The sequence below is a fragment of the Syngnathus scovelli genome, chromosome 15, assembly GCF_024217435.2.
Source record: "Syngnathus scovelli strain Florida chromosome 15, RoL_Ssco_1.2, whole genome shotgun sequence".
Classification (NCBI taxonomy): domain Eukaryota; kingdom Metazoa; phylum Chordata; class Actinopteri; order Syngnathiformes; family Syngnathidae; genus Syngnathus; species Syngnathus scovelli.
The window spans coordinates 5,787,269-5,806,903 of record NC_090861.1 but is presented as its reverse complement, the minus strand read 5'-3'; the positions used below and the strand labels follow the sequence as shown (position 1 = coordinate 5,806,903).

The 19,635-nt window shown below is 42.7% G+C and overlaps 1 protein-coding gene across 10 annotated transcripts in view; it reads right to left on the bottom strand.

The window, feature by feature from the left end:
- Positions 1-241: 241 nt before the first annotated feature.
- Positions 242-19,635, bottom strand: part of ncam1a (neural cell adhesion molecule 1a) — an 89,949-nt gene continuing 70,555 nt past the window's right edge. The window contains exons 9-21 of one of the 10 annotated variants that reach the window (XM_049742626.2): positions 19,008-19,037; positions 17,204-17,354; positions 15,664-15,848; positions 15,494-15,590; positions 14,903-15,070; positions 13,521-13,646; positions 12,602-12,616; positions 10,172-10,296; positions 9,874-10,054; positions 5,335-5,536; positions 5,135-5,251; positions 4,271-4,597; positions 242-3,326 (exon numbers count right to left, since the gene is read on the bottom strand). In XM_049742626.2, coding sequence (XP_049598583.1) covers positions 3,218-3,326; positions 4,271-4,597; positions 5,135-5,251; positions 5,335-5,536; positions 9,874-10,054; positions 10,172-10,296; positions 12,602-12,616; positions 13,521-13,646; positions 14,903-15,070; positions 15,494-15,590; positions 15,664-15,848; positions 17,204-17,354; positions 19,008-19,037 — 1,833 coding nt within the window. In that variant the 3' untranslated portion in view covers positions 242-3,217. Of the gene's footprint in view, positions 3,327-4,270; positions 4,598-5,134; positions 5,252-5,334; positions 5,537-6,704; positions 8,361-9,873; positions 10,055-10,171; positions 10,297-11,866; positions 11,915-12,601; positions 12,617-13,520; positions 13,647-14,902; positions 15,071-15,493; positions 15,591-15,663; positions 15,849-17,203; positions 17,355-19,007; positions 19,038-19,635 lie in introns of those variants that run through there. The other 9 variants (XM_049742624.2, XM_049742627.2, XM_068653107.1 and 6 more) reach the window with 9 other exon arrangements.

The following is a 19,635-nucleotide window of genomic DNA, read 5'->3' as shown; positions in this document are numbered from 1 at the left end:
TCATAATGGTGTATAACCTTTTGATTTTATTTTGTAATAATTTTAATAATTTCGTTTTTGGATTAGGAAGTGTTCAGTTTGAGGGGAAATTAGGAATTCTGCTGCCTGTTGGTGGTCAACAAGCATAATTACATCACAAGGACAATCTACTTTTATATTGCCCAATTTTGCTTTCATTAAACAAAAAAAATCACCACACAAAATGCATGCATATATAAATAAATCACGCATATAAGAATCATTTGTTTTTTTTCATTATTTTAATTCATTCATTTTCTTTTATTTCCTTCATTGACATTTCAGAGCTTATGTGAAGCGAAAATGAGCCACTCGGGAGACAAATGACACAAGGCTTGGCCAGAACCAAGACTATGAATACAAACACACAGATGAAGCCTGGCTGCAATGATAATATCGCTTTCTAGTTTTTTACGTACATGTTGGACAATGATGGAGAAGATAAAAAAAAAAAAAAGAGACCTGAGCAGAAATGAGCATTGCATCTTGGTCCTGTTCAGAGTCACTTAAATTGACCCGATGTACATTTATTTCTGGAAAAAAGTAATGGTTGTGTCTGAAAGGCTTCTAATGGTCTTTTTTTTCAGAATTTCTTTTTATATTGAGCTACTGAAATAAAGTCACTTTTCCACAATATTGTAATTTATTCAGAAGTGTAATGCAGTAAATGTATAGTTGGAAAAAAGAAAGACCTGAAAGAACTCACCTTTGACATAGAACAGTGTCAAAAACCCATCACATATACAAGATGCATCTATTATTTTAAGAAGGTCAACAAATATTAAATTAACTGGAAAAAAAAAGATGGCGAGAAATGCACACAATTGTGGTCGTATTCAAAGGCACGGTGTCGTTTCCAGTTTGCTCACATCTACGAGTGTGGAATGCATGGCTACGTATGCTAAAAATGCTAACTCTATGAAGGAGGGTATGTGTGTGTCTGTGTGTGTGTGTGGGGCGGGAAGCAAAAGCCACAACGGACTTGCACATTCACAGTTGCAGTCTGAGAAGGAGCAACTTTGTACAAAATAACAAATACTCATTTACAAAAACCAAAATGTTTTTACAAGGCCAAACAGGTGGAGTGCGCACAGGAAAAGGCCAGCTAGGCCTGACAGCCTGTTGAATAGCACGGCTAAGCTAACAGTTTTTGGAGACACTCAGTTTCCAGCCAATTTTTTTGCGATAACGTGTTTCGTTGCTGTTGACCAAAACCACGCATCTCAAAATCTGTTTTCTTTCTGGTCCAAAACATTTTTTTTCCCCAATTTTTTTGTGCGCTTGTTGAAAATTATGCTAGCTATTGTTAATATTCAATAAATAGTTTTAATTACAAAATGTAATTAGTTAAAGATGACAACAAACACTGTTTGCACGCAAAGAGCAATTTACAAATTTTGTCGTGACGATTTGCAATCTATTGAAACCCAAGAATTCAAAATTTTTCTTGTCCAAAAACAACCCAAACGTTTTTTTGGGTGGTTGTTTGTAGCTTTAAACTGTGCAGATTGATACCAATTTCCCTTTCAGCAACCAAATTTTTGTCTTGGCTGTTTTCTTATGACGTGATGCTATTTTTTGTGTATGCCACCACTTTTGTTCCCATTTTTAATAAACACTGTCTTTGTTTGCTTGCTTGTTTTTTGTTGTTGGAAAACAAAATAAAACATATTAAAAAATTAAATGGAAAAAAATGGAAATTTTAATTGAACTGTATTTGTTTGCTTTTTAATGTTTTTAATTAAAATGGTACCTATAGATCAAGTTAAACATTTTGTGATTTCCCTGCTCAAGTGTATGACTAAATATAGCTGTTTTTATTTTTATTTTTTAATTTGTTTTTGTTTTAAAGCTAAATTGATCAAATGTGTCATAACAGATTATTTCGCATGTTTTACACGACAAAAATGTTAGTGGCTTTTAAAAAGAATACATTGTATGTGAAGATTTTGTCAACCACTTAATCATAAAATACATGTCACATCACTGCAGGCGTGTAGAAAAACAACAACAGATAACGAAATTAGCAAACGTTAATAGTGTGCGTCAGAGGAGATAACCCAAGCAAATTTAAGTTTGGAACCAGAAGACGAGGCGGTCGAGGCTCATGCAATAAAAACGACAAAAACGGAAAAAATGGTTGAATAATTCCAACGTCGGAAAGTGAACGGCGAATGTCATCGTAGAAGGTTTTGCGTAATATCATTTTAGACTGAAGTCATACTTTGATGGAATCCTCAAAAAAAAAAAAAAAATCATATAATAACATTATCACAATAAGAACCCAATGACAGCAACATGTACAGAAATACAGTAACTTTGCAAAAAAACACAACCCAAAAAATGGCATGCTAACAGAATGGCTAAATCCGACAAACACTTGACAAAAAAAAAGCTAAATAGGCAATAATGTCCTGCATATTAATTCATGAACACAACAAAAGGGCCAAGTCACACAAACGGCGCCAATGCAACAAAAGTGTTTTTTTGTTTTTGTTTTTTATACTTGAAGGCAATTATTCGTGAAATAAAGCTACAGTCCAACAGAGTCAAATCCTGTCCGTATTTGAGATGGTACGAAGAAACATTAGCGAGCCACACAGAAGAGAAAAAGTGAATAGTAAATTATCGTGAAAACGCCAGAGAAAGTTGCAATGTTACGAAATTTAGGTCGCAATAATACGAGAAAAATTAAACGAAATGGTTTTTTTTCAATTCTTAATGTTGCAAGATTTTTTTTATGTGAAAATGAACACTACTTTTCATAAGATATTTTTCTTTCCAGTAAACTACAATGGCATATATATTTATTTTAGATTCCGAATGTTACTTTTGTAAAATTGATCTGATTCCTGTAAATTTTTTACTTTCTCTCTAAGGCCCCATTTCAGCGTGGCGCCCACACATGGAGTGTGTATTGCCACAGGACAGTAGACGAAAAATGTTTCTTTTAAACGCTATAAGGCATGTGCATCAAAGTCTTTACATTTTGTTGGCCCAAAGACACTAAAAGACAAGACGCCCCGCCCCGTTTTGTGACTGCTTTACCGTTTTCCTTTACCGTTGGGACGGCGGGGCTCGCTGTGTGAAAATTTAGTCGAGGTTTCAGTGACTGTGACCCTTAACCCACCCCCTACACCCCCCTCCCCACCTGCTCAGAGCCTCAAAAGCCAAGCCCAGACCCTCCCAGTCTCCCCCATTACGCTTTGCTTTCGTTGCCGTTGGTCTGGGGCGCCTCATTGGGGACCGTCTTCACCTCGGCCGCGGTGTTGTTGACCTCCGTCTTGACCTCGTCCTTGGTTTTGCCACTGCAAAGACACAACACAAGGGAGGCTTCTGTTAGCTTTTGTCAAAGGCTTTTGAGGTAAATTGGGTTTCTCTCGCCCTCCTTTCGGAAGCGAGTTTCACACATAATGGGATCAGGCCGCCGATCCCGGGCGGGGCCACGCATCGGAATGACAGCGGCGGCCATGACGGCCGCCGTGCAAATGAAGACACGGGAGACACAATGAAAGGCAAAAAGAGCTGACCTACAACGCAAACTACACAAACGAACAAGAGGATTAGCGGGCCGTCTGGACCGACACGCCGTTAGAATGCCCTTGTTGTTGGCGTACGCTTGGAGAAAAGCTGAAAATAACAGCTGACGCGGAACTCTGTCGGATTAAGAGAGGGAAAAAAAAAAGAAAAATGAGGTCAGCATTCTGTTGGGAATAATGTGCCTCGAAAATAGCTTGAAAGGGTTCTAAAAATATAGCCATTTAAAATTAATTACAGGCTTTCATTCAATATATCTTACTTGTTTGCAGGAATAAAGAGAGATAAAAAGGCCATATCTGGCAGATGAATACTGATCCGAATCAAGGTTTACTTTCAATTTGAACAATAGGGGGCAGCCCATCATTGCACTCAGGACCATCTTAGTTTGGTGTCCCCTCCAAAAATATTGGAAAAGCAAGATCTTTATTTTTCAATGGATTGTTTTATATGTAATGCCTGAAAGTGATTTTCAAACAAACACTTTACTGTAATTAGCATAGCGTAATTAGCATAGTGCAATTCATTTAGCGCCGGTTAGCATTAGGACATAAATTCAACTAATGAAACAAAATTTCAGAACGTTAGTTTGGGTTATAGAAAGAAAAAAACATGCGTTTGATATATGCATACACACACACGCACGCGCACACACGCACACACACACACACACATACATATCTATATTAAATATACATCATGCAGACATTCATACTCATTTTGGGGGCGTGTGGTGGCATCTCTGCTGGGGGAGTGAGGTGGGTCCTTAGTCGAGCCATCGATTTGAGTCGGGGGTCTGTTGGGGGCCTCGCACTGCTTCTGCGGCCCCTCGCCGTTGGCCCTGACCGGCTCCGAGACGGGGACAGCTTTAGGAGTGTCGCTCAGGTCGACCAGTGGGGTCTGGCTTTCGACCGTGCCCGACTGTGCGGACGGGCTGCTTTTCGGGGGGTTGTCTTTGGGCGGAGTAAAGCTCTCGGCGAGCGAATTAGTAGCATTGGAAAGGAGCGGTGCTGCTGGGGAGGCGGCATCGGCGGCAGCGGGCCTGTTTCGGGGGGGGGGGGGGGGGGGTTAAAGGTGAGGGATGGTAGCACGGGCAGAAAGGTGAGAAAATAAAGAAGGGGGAAAAGGAGGGAGAGTTTAGGGTGAGTCAGCCATACTGTGTTGCAGTCAAACACAAAGATCGACACAATCCAAATGTGAGGAGGATAAAAACAAGCCAGAAACCGCGTTTAGGGCGAAAAAAAAAAAATGAAGCAAATGTCAGGGGTGCCGATGATAAAGCTAATTTCATTTTGTGCAAAATATTCCTGAATTGTTTAAAAATGATTTTCCTTTATTTTTTTTAACTGTGTATTAACGTTTGTCAAAAAAATCTTGTTAGAACTGGTGCCATAAAATGTAGCCTTAATTTTGAAGTACGTTCAAACTTTTTTTTTTTTATACACAATGCTATTGGAACAACAAAATACTACTTTGGATAATGAGAATTTTAACATTTTTTTCACATGCATGATTTAAACAAAACAGTTTTTTTTTTCTTTACCAAGATGGCGGTCGCCAAGTCAACGTTTATACTCACTCAGGTTCTGTCAGAGGCGTGGTCTCATTTGGTTCGGTGGGTCCGACTCCCTCTTGGTTCTGTGTTGGCTCTTCCTCCGTTCTCACCTCCACAATGGGCTCCTTGGACTCATCCTTCCTGTTGGTACAAGAAACGAGAACTGCTCAGCATTCTTCCTCTATAGGACCTCTAGCTTAATTGTTTTTTTTTTTAGGACTCACGTGAAGGCAGCCTTGCCCTCCTCGATGTCCTTGCTCTTAGCTCCGGGGCCGGCCTTCCCGCAGAAGTTGATGGCGATGCACATGAGGACGCCGCACTTGTTGAGGAAGTAGCAAGTGACGTCCACGGCCACCAGCAGCACGAAGAAGACCACGATGAGGATGCCCACGATGGCGCCCGTGCTCAGGCCGGAGCCCGAGGCGCCTGGAAAGGTGAGGAGGGAATGACCGGTAAGAAACGCTGTCAATCATTCATACATTTTTTTTTTGATTGACCAATACCGGGGCTTCATTCTATTTGCAGAATGCCTTTAAGGAAGGTCACCGGCATGGCGGTGGCTAACGATTTACATGGCCTGCGTTATGTCACCATGAGTGATAACACCTCTTTTCCTCCAAATACATTTTCCGGCAACACATGCTCAATTGATTTCTAATTGGACGCCGAGGCCTCGCTTTGCATTGCCTGGTAAACACACAACAATGCTCCCCCCCCCAAACCCGCCAAGACGTTTCATTTACATTTTAACAGGCGCAATAAATCATGCGGCGTACGTTCAGAAATAGAGGTGGCGGCGGCGGTGTAGCACTAGGATGTCGGGGGAGCATAAATCAGGAAGTGTCACGATGGACAACGCAGACATTTCTCTTCCCGGCGCTTGTCAGCTAGCGGCGTGCGATAAGCCTCAACTGCGCTGAAAACCTTTTGCCAAAAAAGCAATCGATACAGCACTAAGATGACGCTTTACATGATTGGACGACGCCTTGGAGTGACAGCTAATGATTTTCCTTTCACTACTTCTATCCAGGTAGTCCAGCGGGCTGCTTTGACATCATTTTGAATGTTAATGAACCCCCAGCAGATTTGGAAAGTAGAAGTTGAGTGTATGGAAAGACAGGATGGCCCAACGTTAAAATGAGTGACAGCGGATAGAGGAGACGGCTGGGAGGACGTCAGGCGACTTTCCAGGTGGACCTGAGCCACGCGACGTCCTCTCACCGAGGAAGTAGACCTGGAGAGAGGACAGACAGAGTGTGGAAACCAAGAAGGAAAACGACTCGCATGCAGAAAGACGCAAGGACAGTAGACAAAAGACCCAAATGCTATTGCGACTTCAATTTTGGAGTTTGCGTGGAAAAATGCACGCGAACAAATTCCAAGAGAAAAAATGAGCAAAGATTTTCCAGGCATGCTGTCGTAGTCACCTTGACCACAAGGGATAACAAGCGCTGACGTGTTTTTTACCGCATCAAACCGTTGTCGGTTTTGGACGAAGGCGGTTGTCTGAAAACTGGCGCTAAATGATTGATGAGCATCCGGAGGGAAGCAGATACCCGAGCCCCCCCCCTTCCTCCTTTCATTAGCGGGTGCCATGTTTTAATTAGCGAGGCTGAGGAAACAATCACTGGGCGCATCTGTTTGATTAAAGGAAAAATGTACACGCGTTTCGCTAGCGCTCAGTTGTCACATGCATTTTTGTATCGTGTGCCCTCGCGCAGCTAATTGCTTGTCAGCGTAACCCACGGGGAACAATAAAATAAATACATAAAATAATGCAGCCTGCCGCATAAAAAACCCTTTGTGGTTTCAACTTTGACCGACGCATTCTACACTCCAGCTGACAAAAATCAAATTTCTTTGGTGAAAGAAAAACAGACACACTTTATTTCCACCACCCCAACAACGCTTACATTGAAACACACACAGATATGTACTTACAAAAATGTCTTCAAACCAAAAAACATTTCACATAATCCAAAACGATGCTCCTTTTCATCTTTTTGATAGCGATGCACTGATTTTCGACCCCCGAGACATTTCTTGTATAAAGACAAAACGAGTGAAAATAACAGCTGATTTCTGGGATTTCATTCTGAAAAGATTATGTACACACAAATTCCATTCCATTCTCCTTTCAAGGCGTTTTTGTCAAAATGTGGGGAGAACAAATAAGTGCAGCAGAATTGATTTAACGTTCTAATTTGGAGTGTATTCCTCCTGCTTTAAACACATTCATAATGCTTGACTAGAGGGTGGGGGGGGGGGGGGAGTGGGGGGCGCTATGCGTCATGCTCTCTTCATGCTCTCCGGCCAAGAGAAGGAGAAGAAGAACTAAAAGCCTCTTGGCGTCAGTCCAACAACTGCACAATCACACAATCATGTGACTCTCAAGTTCACTTTAAGGCATTATGAATGTGTTACGTATTCCTAACTCAACGCCACCCGTTATCCGACTTGCAAAATAAAAGTAACTAGGGATGGGCATTCGAGAAGAGGGGAAATGCTTTAAAAAGATTTTTTTCATTCCTGTTTTGATATGAGCTGCCATTTTGAGGCTGCAGATCAACTTCCCAACTTAAGACTGCAAAATGTTGAAGCCACAATCAATAGCGACGGGATTGCCAATGGTCAATAAATCCATTCTTATGCCCATCCCCAACTTTGGACCAGGGGTGTCCAAAACGTTTAGTAAACATGCGGGAGCAATTTAATTTATTACACAATTGTGTAATTGATAGAAAAAAAAAGGTTTTCAGCTTTTCATTCTAGATACGACAAAGCAAAAATGATTTTTCAATGATGGGCTAGTTAAAAATATAAGCAAAGGGGCCAAAATTGGAAGCACTTTGGACACCCCTGATGTAGAAAGTCCTTCCATATATTCATATACAATACAACAAGAAAACGGAACAGAAAAAAAAAAGAATCAGCCCACTCAAAATCCCGCCAAAGAAAATTGATGCACGTACAGAGCAGCACCCTGTCATAATAATAATAATCATCGGAAAAGTAACATCTTGGACTCGTCATCTTGTTTCAATCTTGTTTGTGGCTGCGCAAGGCTCAAAAAGGCATAAAAGCGTAAAAGGGGGGAGGTGGGGGGTCTTTGTCAAAGCCAACAAACGGGTTTTCCTTTCCTCCCTTCTCCTCGGATGAAATCAGTTTTACCAGAGCCAGAGCGCAGCCAGCGAAGTGGAGAGCAGAAGAGCTGCCAAACTGTACGTTGCGCAATGGCAACCCAGCGTCGCTGCAGAGATTTCCAAAAGGCCACAATTTAAGTGCCACACAAGAACAAGAAACGCCAGTGATGGGTGCGGATGACAAATGTCCACAGGTGACCCGACCCCCCCAACATTGCCCCCAGTCCGGCCGGACAGGACAAGACAAGGACAAGACAAGACACACAACGAGAACAGGGTGGAAACAACAAGGGGGGGAGAGGAGTGAAGAGAAAGGGGGGAGGGGGGGAGAAATAGGAAAAAAAACAAAGTCAGAAATACAGAAATACAAACCCTGAAAGGTTAGAAGAGATTTAAGGAGTAAAAAAAAAAAAAAAGAAGCCATAGCATGTTAGTTAGCAAGGCAGATGGTTTATGGCAAGCATGAGTGGAAAGAGTGGGGCCATGGTGAAAAGACTGTAAAATCTAATTCAATATAGTAATTGAGATTCAATATGCCATTATTATTATTTTTTTATCATGGTCCTTGGTATCAAATGCAAGCATCATTAGTTTAAAATTCATTTTCAATAAAACACTCAACATGATCACTTGACATCAGCCAAGTGCATATTTGCTTTTTGATGAGTCCAAAAAAGCCAGATTGTTTTTAAATGAGGCAATGACATGAAAAGCTCTTCCCATAGAAATGAAGAAAATAAGACTTTGGGGTGAGGATGGGCAAATTTTTGTTTTTCTTAAGACTTTTCAAGTCTGCGGTGCATTGTGGCGGGGAAGCGGACCAACGGTAACATTATTGCGCAACAGCAACACCCTGACTGCTGGAGTAGAGCCTTTAATGGAGAAAAAAAAAATGTTCTCGCTATACTGCTGGCTGAGCCTGCCTGGACGATTCGACCGTAGATTAGTGTGATACCGAGCGCTGCAGTTGCGAAAACCTTCTTGCGCTATTTACTCAATGGTTATCTTGCTTAGCCTGGCCACTGTGAGGTGCCTTCTGAAATGCAAATCCACTTCTCCTTGGTGAAGGTATCGCTGAAGAATCTGCATTCTAAATACTAACCCAAACACTATGCTCTACATATAACCTCCACAGACAGTATATTAGGTACCCCTACATGATGTCATCATCGTATTTTCAATTCAGTAGCAGTGCTGTTCAAATGTTAATTGTGAAAGTATATTCTTTCATATTGATCAGCAAATAAAATTTGACATATAAGAGACATTTGGAGGAAATATAGCATGATATTATAAATGCACTCATGCAAATAAAACAAATACCCAGAGCAATTATATAGGAACAGCCATACCATTGAAAAATTGGAAATAATAATAATAATAATAATAATAATAATAATAATAATAATAATAATAATAATAATAATAATAATAATAAAGGCCTGATTCGTTCAATGTTTAAAAAAAAAAGGTAATGGCGTTGGCCATGGTGTTAAAAAAATAAATAATAATAAATAAATGTAAATAATAAAAGCCCTACCCCGAATTAATGCCTGCTGTTTGTGTGTGTGTGTGTGTGTGTGTATGCGTGTCTCGAGCGAGGCATAAAGACTAGCGTACCTGGCATGGTGGTGGGTTCTGAGGCCGTTCTAAAGGACAGGATGCCGGGCTCGGATTTGCCCTTCTGGTTGACCGCCACAATCCGGACCTCGTACTCGGTATTCCAGTCCAGTCCGCTCAACACCACGTACTCGCTGCTGCGCGGCATGCGGATCTCGGGTTTCCAGTCCGACACGTGCTTCTGAGGAAGGAAGCGACAACATTTTCTAGTGGTTAGCTCCCTCGAAAAAAGAAAACGTGATAGATTTTGGATGAATGCTGCAAAATAACGCAAACGAGGCAACTGGAAAACACTTACGGCCTTGTATCGGACCAGGTAATGATTAATGGGGGAGCCGCCATCGTCCTGCATGATCCAGTTGACCTTAAGAGCGTTGCCCTGATTTTGAACCATGGCCTCCAATTTCGGGGTGCTGGGTTCCCCTACGAAGAGTAAATGAGAGTAAACAGACGCTCATTAAGCCTGAATAAATGTCACGCTTAATATAAAAGTCTCAATCTCACTTGAAATCTCCTATATTGCAAGCCTCCACCTCACATCTGATCAATATTGGAATGTTTGCTTAAGGCGGTTAATAAACAGCCGCTCGAAAATGGTTAGGAAATGCAATATCGGTGTTAGTGACATTTTAAATTCCAGCGTGCGCGTTCCGGTTAGCGTGACGGGAATGTTAGCGAAGCGGCTCAAAAGGGTGACGGGCAGGCCAGGCACACAGTATTGTTGTCCAGAAATCATGTTGCTTCTTTTGTTGGTGTTGTTTTCAGATGCTCAAAGTGACAAAGAAAATTGTGAGGGGAAATAGAAGGCAAAGAAAAAAAAAAAGGTTTATGGTGCTCGGGGCACCGTGTCGATGATACCATAGGCACTCATTCTGAAACATATTTTTGTGATTTATGGGGATGGATAAGACATGGCAGTGATGACACACAAACAGGGTTTCCGTGAGAATCAAAATAGAAGAGGAGAGGAAGCGGGAGAAGAGGAACAAGGTATCGACTTGCATGCAGCACTGGCGTCATTGGTTGGCCAATCAAATACGATTCGCAAGGAATAGGAAATTAAAAATAATGTATACAATTAAGGCTTATCGGGCGGGGGCGGGCACAATGGGGTAATTGTGTTCCAACATAATTAATAAAATATCTTGCAACATAAATCAATTGAGCAACAAAACAAGCAAATCAAACCTTTTATAAGCAAATTTTAGAATCATTTTTTTAACGATGGGATGATTATATATATCGTGCGGCATTATCGGCAAATTCAAATGAGAGACATTAATAAAACAGCAATGGATGAATAAATGAAAAACATGTCTGCTTTCAAAGAGCTAACTCAACCTAAAAAAAATGCACTTTTATCAAGGTCACACTCTAAAATCGTGACAAAAAAAGTCGATGGAGTGACGATCTATCAAGTAATCAAACGTTGGACGTGAATGAGCGATTACAAATGACGCTGAAATGGCCTCGTCGACCAAAATGTGCTCCTTAACGGTCTGCAAATAATGAACATAAGTTACCTTCTGTTGGACGGTGATGTAGACATCATCAGCACCATGCAAGAGCCACATGTCAAAGTCACATGATTGGTCGACGTGGTCAATATGGGGGCGGGGCATGGGAGGGAAGGGGAGGGGGTAGAAAAAGGAAAACATTTATGGAAATGATGAAAATGTTAACGTAAAAAACAAAAACAATGTTTTACACATAATGAACACACACACACAAAAGATTTTTTTCAACACAAATGAAGCTTAAATAAAAGCTTAAATTAAATTAAGAAGGACTGTTCTGGTGACCTGCGCTAATGCTTTAAATTCGACGACCACTGTTTGAGGAAATAATAATGCATAAATTCCATGCCACACGTTTCAAATATGCAGTTAGTAAATCCACCGCTATACCGGCCCATTTGATACTAAGACAACTCTCCAAACCAACGCGAAGCTAGTTAGCAAGCAAACAGTAACGAGCACGGTGGCATACTCACTAAGCGCTGTAACGGTGGTAACGATAAGGGGCGGAGCCTCTGATGATGCTGAAAAATGGCGGAACACATTGTCCATTTGCTACACTGCGACAGAGAATCTTGTACTTTTAGCACGTTGTGGCTCATTTGAAATAGCAACAAAACAAAAAAATTGCAATAAATGACAAAGAACTTTCAAAATAACCTTTAACATTTTCGATAGCCACATGTGCAACGCTTGGCGGGAATTGATAAAGGCTAGGCTACTTTTTGTACGATGCATATTTGAGCCAGGAACTTTGACCCAACCAAATGTGCATCTCATCGGAATAAACATAACATTAAAAGCACTAAAAATAAAAGTGCACTCCTACCATTGCTAACAAGCCCAAGAAAGATTTGTGAGACTTGGAGCTCTTTAAAACGTAATCCTTGCGGGGGAGATTTAAATGCAAAGATGTCCGGCCTTTAACATTACGACCAGTAAGTACCTCATTGATTTCCTTATGATAATACACCTCGGTTCCCAGTCGCGTGTACCTCATTTAACGACATTGCTCAAGTCCAATTTGCAATTTACTGAACGACAGGAAGAGATGTTAAAGGGGAGAAATACAAGCTAAGCTACAGATTCAATCTAGCGCACGGCCTTTAGAGAAAAGGAACAGAATGTCATTTAAAGAAAGAAAAAAAAAAAGACTTCGTTTAAAAGCGGGGAAAAGTAAACGGACGGACAGACAGACGGGGGAAACTTACGTGTGAATAAAAGGCCTGAGAGCTCCGATGGAAAACATAAGAGACGGAAACAACCGGAAAAGAGATGGACACAAACAAACAAAAAGAAAGAAGAAACAGAAACAATGAAAATGAGAAAACTCCCAAAAGAGGCTTTCGGGAGGATGACTCGGAGCGGGATGTTTTTTACTCGGCATTACCGCAAAGTGGTGGGAAAATCTCGTAAAGTAAAGTGTCGAGGAGACGAGCGGACGGACGGACGGACGGATGGAGGGAGGGCTGGTATGGATTTAAAACAAAGAGTCCGAGATTTATTTATGAGCCCTGAAGGGGGCCTGGGAAAACTCACTCGTGGATCAATATGTTAAAAGAGATCCGTGTGGGTGGCTGTATGTGTGCGCTTTAGATGCGTGTTAGCGCCCATAGATACAAAGACAAATATATGACGGTAGTTTTCGCATTATAAATGCAAATGACTGTAGATTAAGCCAAACAAACCAGGAGCGACTTGTCATTTGTGTCTGTTTTGCAGTCGTGGTGCTTTTTTGCTTTTTTTTTTGAAGTAAGCAAATAAGCGCTACTGTTAGCGTAAATATGCAGCCATTGTAATTAAACTGACAACTTGCTAGCGACAACGCAAACACGACCAGTAAAGTGTCCGTATTTCATTTGGTTTCATTTAGCTCGTAAGACAAAACAATTACAGCATTCTCGCGATAAAGAGATTCATGGACAGGCACACAACCTTATCAAATAATTGATCGGAAAGGTCATCAAAGGCTCATCTGGAGCCGACACCGCGAACGAGATGACTAAACCTCGTGTCGTACGTGACTTTGTGAACAATAACATTCTCTTTGAATACTTTTAGATTCAATATGCGGTGTGGTGAAAGCTTCAGTCCATTTTCAAAAGGTTTCATGATTTTGGAGGTACGTACGGATGGGTCCGGTCTTGAATTTGATGACGGCGCTGCTCTCGCCTTCGCCTTTGCCGTTGATGGCGGACATCTTGACCTCGTAGTTGGTGTCAGGCGTCAGGCCTCCGATGGTGAACTCGGTCGTGTCTGTCGGAGAGAAAATTGACATTTACATGAAACAAACTTCCAACAGCAACCATGATGAAATGTTTTCGACGAAGTTCGTTTGCCTGCAGGAACATGCTCCCGACGACAAAATATCGAAATGCACATTATTGACACGGGTTAGCATCAGTCTGCTTGTTGCTAACAGTCAAGCCAGTGTTTGTTTATACACATCATTTAGCCAAGAGGCAAAGATGATTTTGAATTTCAAATTTTGAAATCACTCTTTCATGAGGTTTGACTGAGACACCCAAAGAGGTATGTCAGTTTTGAAGCGTTATTATTTAATGATGGATCTTGTGTGGGATCTGGCCTCCATCTCAACATGTGGCAGTACTTTTTTTAAACATGTGATGGCAGTCCTGCTTTTTATCAGCAAGAGCATGCCAGCACCAACAATACACTTTGGCTCATCTCAGTAGGTGCTGCTGTTTTGGGTCAAAAATGGAACCAGCGGTAACTTAAATCAGTGTGGGCCAACAATTGCTGATCTGGAGTGAATTTATTGTCTCTGTTCTAGTAAGAGTTTTTATTACAAGTAGAATTTTTAGGGACGTGACAAGAGTTGACGCAAATGCAGTTCTCGGCTTTTATGTCTTTTTTGGTCAGCCTTTTCTTACCCAAAGTGGGTTTAATGACTGTTAAGCGCCAACCGGGCGGGGCTTTATTGATTTAATTAAAGGGGTGGACGTTTTTTGTGTTATTCCTGAATTTACCGATGAATGTTGAACACATGCGACAGGGAAATGCAAAGTGCATCCCTTCGCGCATCAGTTTACATGACAGGCGGCTCTCGGACCGTGAGATGACAGCAACCGGCAAGCAAAGCCGTTGACAGATACGCCCCATGCGGCAAAACGGGACAGGAAGCATTCAGAGATGTCAGCGCCGCAGCATCTCGACGGGACGGGGCTATTATCTGGGGCCCGAAGCCGACTGTCATCTCAGGCTCGCTCTCGGCCAGACGTCGGGCCGCGTGCAGCTCTGTCATGTTTGGATTAGCTCCTGGTGATAGCTCAAGCGGTATCTGCCCCTCCTTCAGTCACGTCAAAGAATCTGACTTTTTGTTTATCCGCAAAAAAGCTGATGGAAGCGAAGCCTTGACCGTGTGGTTCGCATCAAGTTCGGGCTGACCGTAGTTGAGAGCGGATGCGTCGACAGAAACGTGAGCGAGCGTCGATCGGTGTTGCCTGGCAACCACGCATTGTCAATTAATCGATCAAAATGATTTGTTTCACCTTCTGCGGCATCGTAGTCCCTTCCGGTCCAATCCTGGCCGTCCGAGCGCCATTGTAATCGATATTTTATGATGGGCACACCTCCGAATGAGACAGGCTCGTCAAACTCCACCGCAGCCGAGCTGGAGAAAGGCTCAACCCGTTGGATCTCTGGTGACGATGGCACTTCTGCAATGGAAAATTTCGGGATCAACACTGGGTCGACTTTGTACCTCTATTCCGGGTCGGTTTTGAATGTACAGAACATTAACATGGAAAAGACGGGGTCGAGTATTAAAATTTGACACCCGAGTCCTGACTTTAGGAACTATTATTACACACAGAGTGTCTGGCTTCCATTGTGGCTCTGATAAGCGCTCCTAAGGTGGCTACATCTCAGCGTCAACCACATTCCGTATCTGTGTCATGTCAAGGAAACAGATAGTTGGACTCGGAGGCAAAAGGGTCAAGGGTCAAAAAGGTTAACATTCAGGTACATTTTTGGGTTACACGAGTAAACCTCAGGAGCTGGATGAAAGCAAGAAGAGCACCAGCAAGCCGGAACTTTTCTAAACCAGATCCTCTCGTTTGTCAAGTGATAAAAACCCAAACCTGCTTGGATGAGGATGAACTCCTTGGACTCTGTCCCCATCACATTGGTTGCCGTGCAGTTGTAGCTTCCAAAGTCACTCTGAGATTCAGGGGACACCTGAACACACCGAAACAAACATTTGACAACTGAAGTGTAACCTGAGACAGAGAGATGTTGTCCAAAGTGTTACCTCCAGGTGGCTGCTACTCTGCGTGCTGTAGATCTTTACGTTGCTGGTGTTGACAGAGGGCACCTGGAGTCCATCTCGGAACCAGGTGACAGACGCCCCGGGGTGGGCCTCCACCCCGCAGCTGATGTTGGCCGGGTTCCCCTCCCACGTGTACACCGCCACCATCCCCTGAATCTTTGGTGCGTCTGCAATTTCACACCACAGTTAACGCCGGCTAACCCGGAACCTATTCGGTTCTACGACTCGAAGGAAAATACTAAGTGCTTCAATAAAGAAACTATTGCACTCCAATCATTCTTTGCGTGAACAATCCACAGGGTGAGCGGAGTTCACTGAGCCAAATGTGAGCATGCTGAGTCTTTTATTGCGCATTTTTCATTTCCCTCAAGACACCCAGCAGCGTTTGTTGTGGTTACCAGACTGAAAAACCATCCAAGAAATTGTCCCCAAATGAATGGTCATTTATGTTGTTAAAGCAAAGCTATTGTTATCCGGCCAAGTGGAAATAGACAAGTCCCGCCTGTCGAAGATCAGCGTCTATTCACCTGCGTGGCAAAAGGTTTGACATGCAAGTCACGTGGGGAGCTCAAGTTTAAATAAAGGCCAACAGCTTTGAGCTTTCTCCTGATGGCAAAAAAGAAACGCTCGGCTGATTTCAGTGAGATGTTGCGAGTCTTATTGATTTGTCTGCCAACTGCTGCAAACAACAATGGAGGAGGCGGGAGAGGGAGACCCTGAAAAGTTGCCTGGATGCTGTCAAACTCCATTTCGCTGTAGCTCGTCGTGGAAGATTCCCAATTGATGAGGTATCACGGGTAAAGAATGTCAGCGCCTGAACTCAGTCCGCCATGATATTTGAGGTATTCCACCCTCGACTCCAGTTAATCTGTCCGGAGCTCTCATTGACGTAGACCAAAGATCATTCCTGACAGTCAGCTGGATGAAAAACCAAAATGATAATCGTTTTTGACCTCAGCAAATGCTTGCTCTGCTGTGGAAGAACAATCAAGGGGCGCTTCAGGACACCATCCCATAGGGTTCTTCCTTAGAAATATAGAAATAACCCACACCATTCAAGATCTTGACTTGTACAGTTAGTTGTGCCACACAGTCCTTAGAAACACTAGTTGAGAATTGTGACGGATGAAAAGGACCCATGTAGAGATTTGATCTTTAAGCTCAGCTACATCTTGTGCTGGTGTTATCTAAAATCAATTGGGCTCTCGCTCCTCCTCTGCATAATAATCCAGGAATGTTTTAGGATTGCGGCTCACTGCTAAGCTTTGATCTGATGACCGTTTGGCTGCCTTTTGTCACATTTCATTCTAAATTGGAAGAGTCCTTCCATCAATAAAGCAGAACCAAGCATGCGGAAGAGCAGCAAAGGCTTGCGATGCCTCAGTGAAGATTGGGAATAGCTGTCTCTAAGTCCTCAATGTTTGTAAAAGTCTCGGATTGCGACTACTTGAAGCGAAATCTCGGCCTCGGATCATTATGGATCCTTAGATTGGCAGAGAATTTTTGGGTCAGGAAGACTTACAGCGAACCTCCAGGTACACAGGCTGGTTGTCCTGACCGATGGAGTTGCTGGCGGTGCACAGGTATTCCCCGGCGTATGTGAAGTCGACGTTTTTCAAGAGGAGGGAGGACACCCGGGCGTGGCTACGGACCACGATGTTTCCGTCGTGGCTCTGCAAGCGAGAAGAGACAAAAGGAAACCGATTGTGAAAACCAGATCGAGCATCGATTCTGATCGGGGGAAACCAAGCACTCTCCTGGAAAGACAGAAATACCGGACGTTAAACGTGGGCTGTTAGAACAAACACAAATTGGTGCACGTGAAGACAAATTAAGATTTTTCAGTGAAGTGGTTAATTGGTGGGCTTCTTTTTGGTGGATGACGTAAGTTGTTATGAATGGATGAAAGGAGCAAGCACAGCATCATTAAGTAGAATTCTGGAGAACTGTCCTTACAAGGCATAGAAAAACGGTTCAACGCCAACGCCAACGATGTCATTCATCCACACTGCCTGAATGGTGTCGACATTAACGGTAGCTCGGGGCAGGTTTCGACGATCGGCCCCCGGTCGACTGATTGTCGGCTCCATCCTTTAACCACAAACGCCACTTCGAGACTGTACGGCGACACTCGCCGATGCCTTTTGATTGATGATCTCGTAGACGCATTCGACCGCGGAGCAGCGGCTAAAGATGGTGCGAGATCAATGCCAATGCGATCGATAAGATCAATAGGTGATTTTCTTCAGAGGTGCAGCTAACTATCCGACAGAGTTACGATTCTACATGGCCGTTTCTGAAGGTCCAGCGGATTGAAAACATTGGGATTGAAAACACGATTTCAATGGTGGCTTGAATGCCGCCTACCCTGTCGAGATAAGAACATGGTGAGAACAGTGCAGACTGGAAAGGTCAAGACACTTATTTCTTTTCCCCCAGTATCAACACTCATCTACTGACAAAGGGCAACTTCTTGATGTCTAACTCTACTCGACTAGCTAGTGGTCTAAATTTGCCAAACTGGGACCAAAAACAAATAGCAGCAATTCTTACTTTTTCAATTTCATGAACTAAAATCGTAGAAAAAACTACGGTTTCTATCAGCGACTATCCCAATAAAAGAAGGAATAGAAATTTCAAGTCCGTGTCAACGGGAGAACCAATTCCATTTTGAGAATAATTGTCAATTTTTGGCTATGTGAAGTCCTTTGAGACTGTTTGTGATTTAGGGCTATACAAATAAACTTGACTTGACTTGACTTGACTTGGTGCAGAACCAAATATAGTTGGTACAGTCCAATCAGAGTGGCATGATCTTCTGAGAACTAGGAAGCCGTCTGCTCGCTAACAGGCCAACAAACACAATTATCGAGACTCTAATAATGTATTTGCCCTTCGCGAAGCAGCTTGTGGCTCATTCTCCAAGGTTATTATTCAATGCTGTGTTAAGTGCAAATAATTTCACATAATGATAAGGCTTCTTAGGTGAACATTGGCTGGTGTGCCAGATGTGCTTTCTGCTCTCTCGCTTTTTTTTTTTTTTTTTATATAAAGGCACAGCAAACGGTATTTACGCCAATGGACGGGCGTCAACCCCTCAATTACCTCAGCAGACCGTTGCACAACCAAATAATAAAACCCTTGAAAAGAGGACAAAAAGCTGAAAAAGTCCACTAAACAGATGACATTAAGTGTGCTACGTGACTAATGTGAACACAGTTAGTGGTCGTGAAACAGCACGCACGCTTCAAGTGGCTTGAGTGGAAACACTTGAGGGTGGTGTGCTAGCGTGTTAAGTCTACGGCTAATTTTTTTAGTCGCCATACCTCGTATTGGTCGGGTCGCGTCCACGAAGCCTAGAGAGGACAAACACAAAAACAACGACACGGTGGGGCTTTCGTAAAGTCGTCACACATGGAGGGGGTGGGGGCTGAGTCATATGATGCTCAAAATTGGGTAGCAAAGGTGAAATGACTACTTCTTCGAAATGACCCGCTGTGCTGAGAAATGATTCGCCTACTGTGCCATTAGAACAAAAATGTGTGCCGCTTGAATTGTTTTCTGACAGACGCCCCCCCGTTGACATGTAACGTAGCGGCGGATTTCCAGCGGGCACACTAATTATGAGTCCGGAAAAAGAAATAGCACCTGTCAAGTGCCTGGAAAGAAATTTTAGAAGATTTAATGACCTCATTCTTCACATGAGATGTGTTCAGCCTTTCACCTTATTTTATGAGAAGTGAAAATTTGACCAGAGAAAGAAATAATTACACTTTACAAATGTAACAGATACATTTTCCTGTCCTATTTTGTGCTAAAAGAAAAACTGCTTCCGCCCACGGTAATTGGTTGGAGCTTCATTGTTAACAAAATGCCACCAAGGTTACTCAATTTTTAGCGTCGTATTCTTACTACTGCAATAACTTTGACTCAATATTTTAATGCTCATCCGGG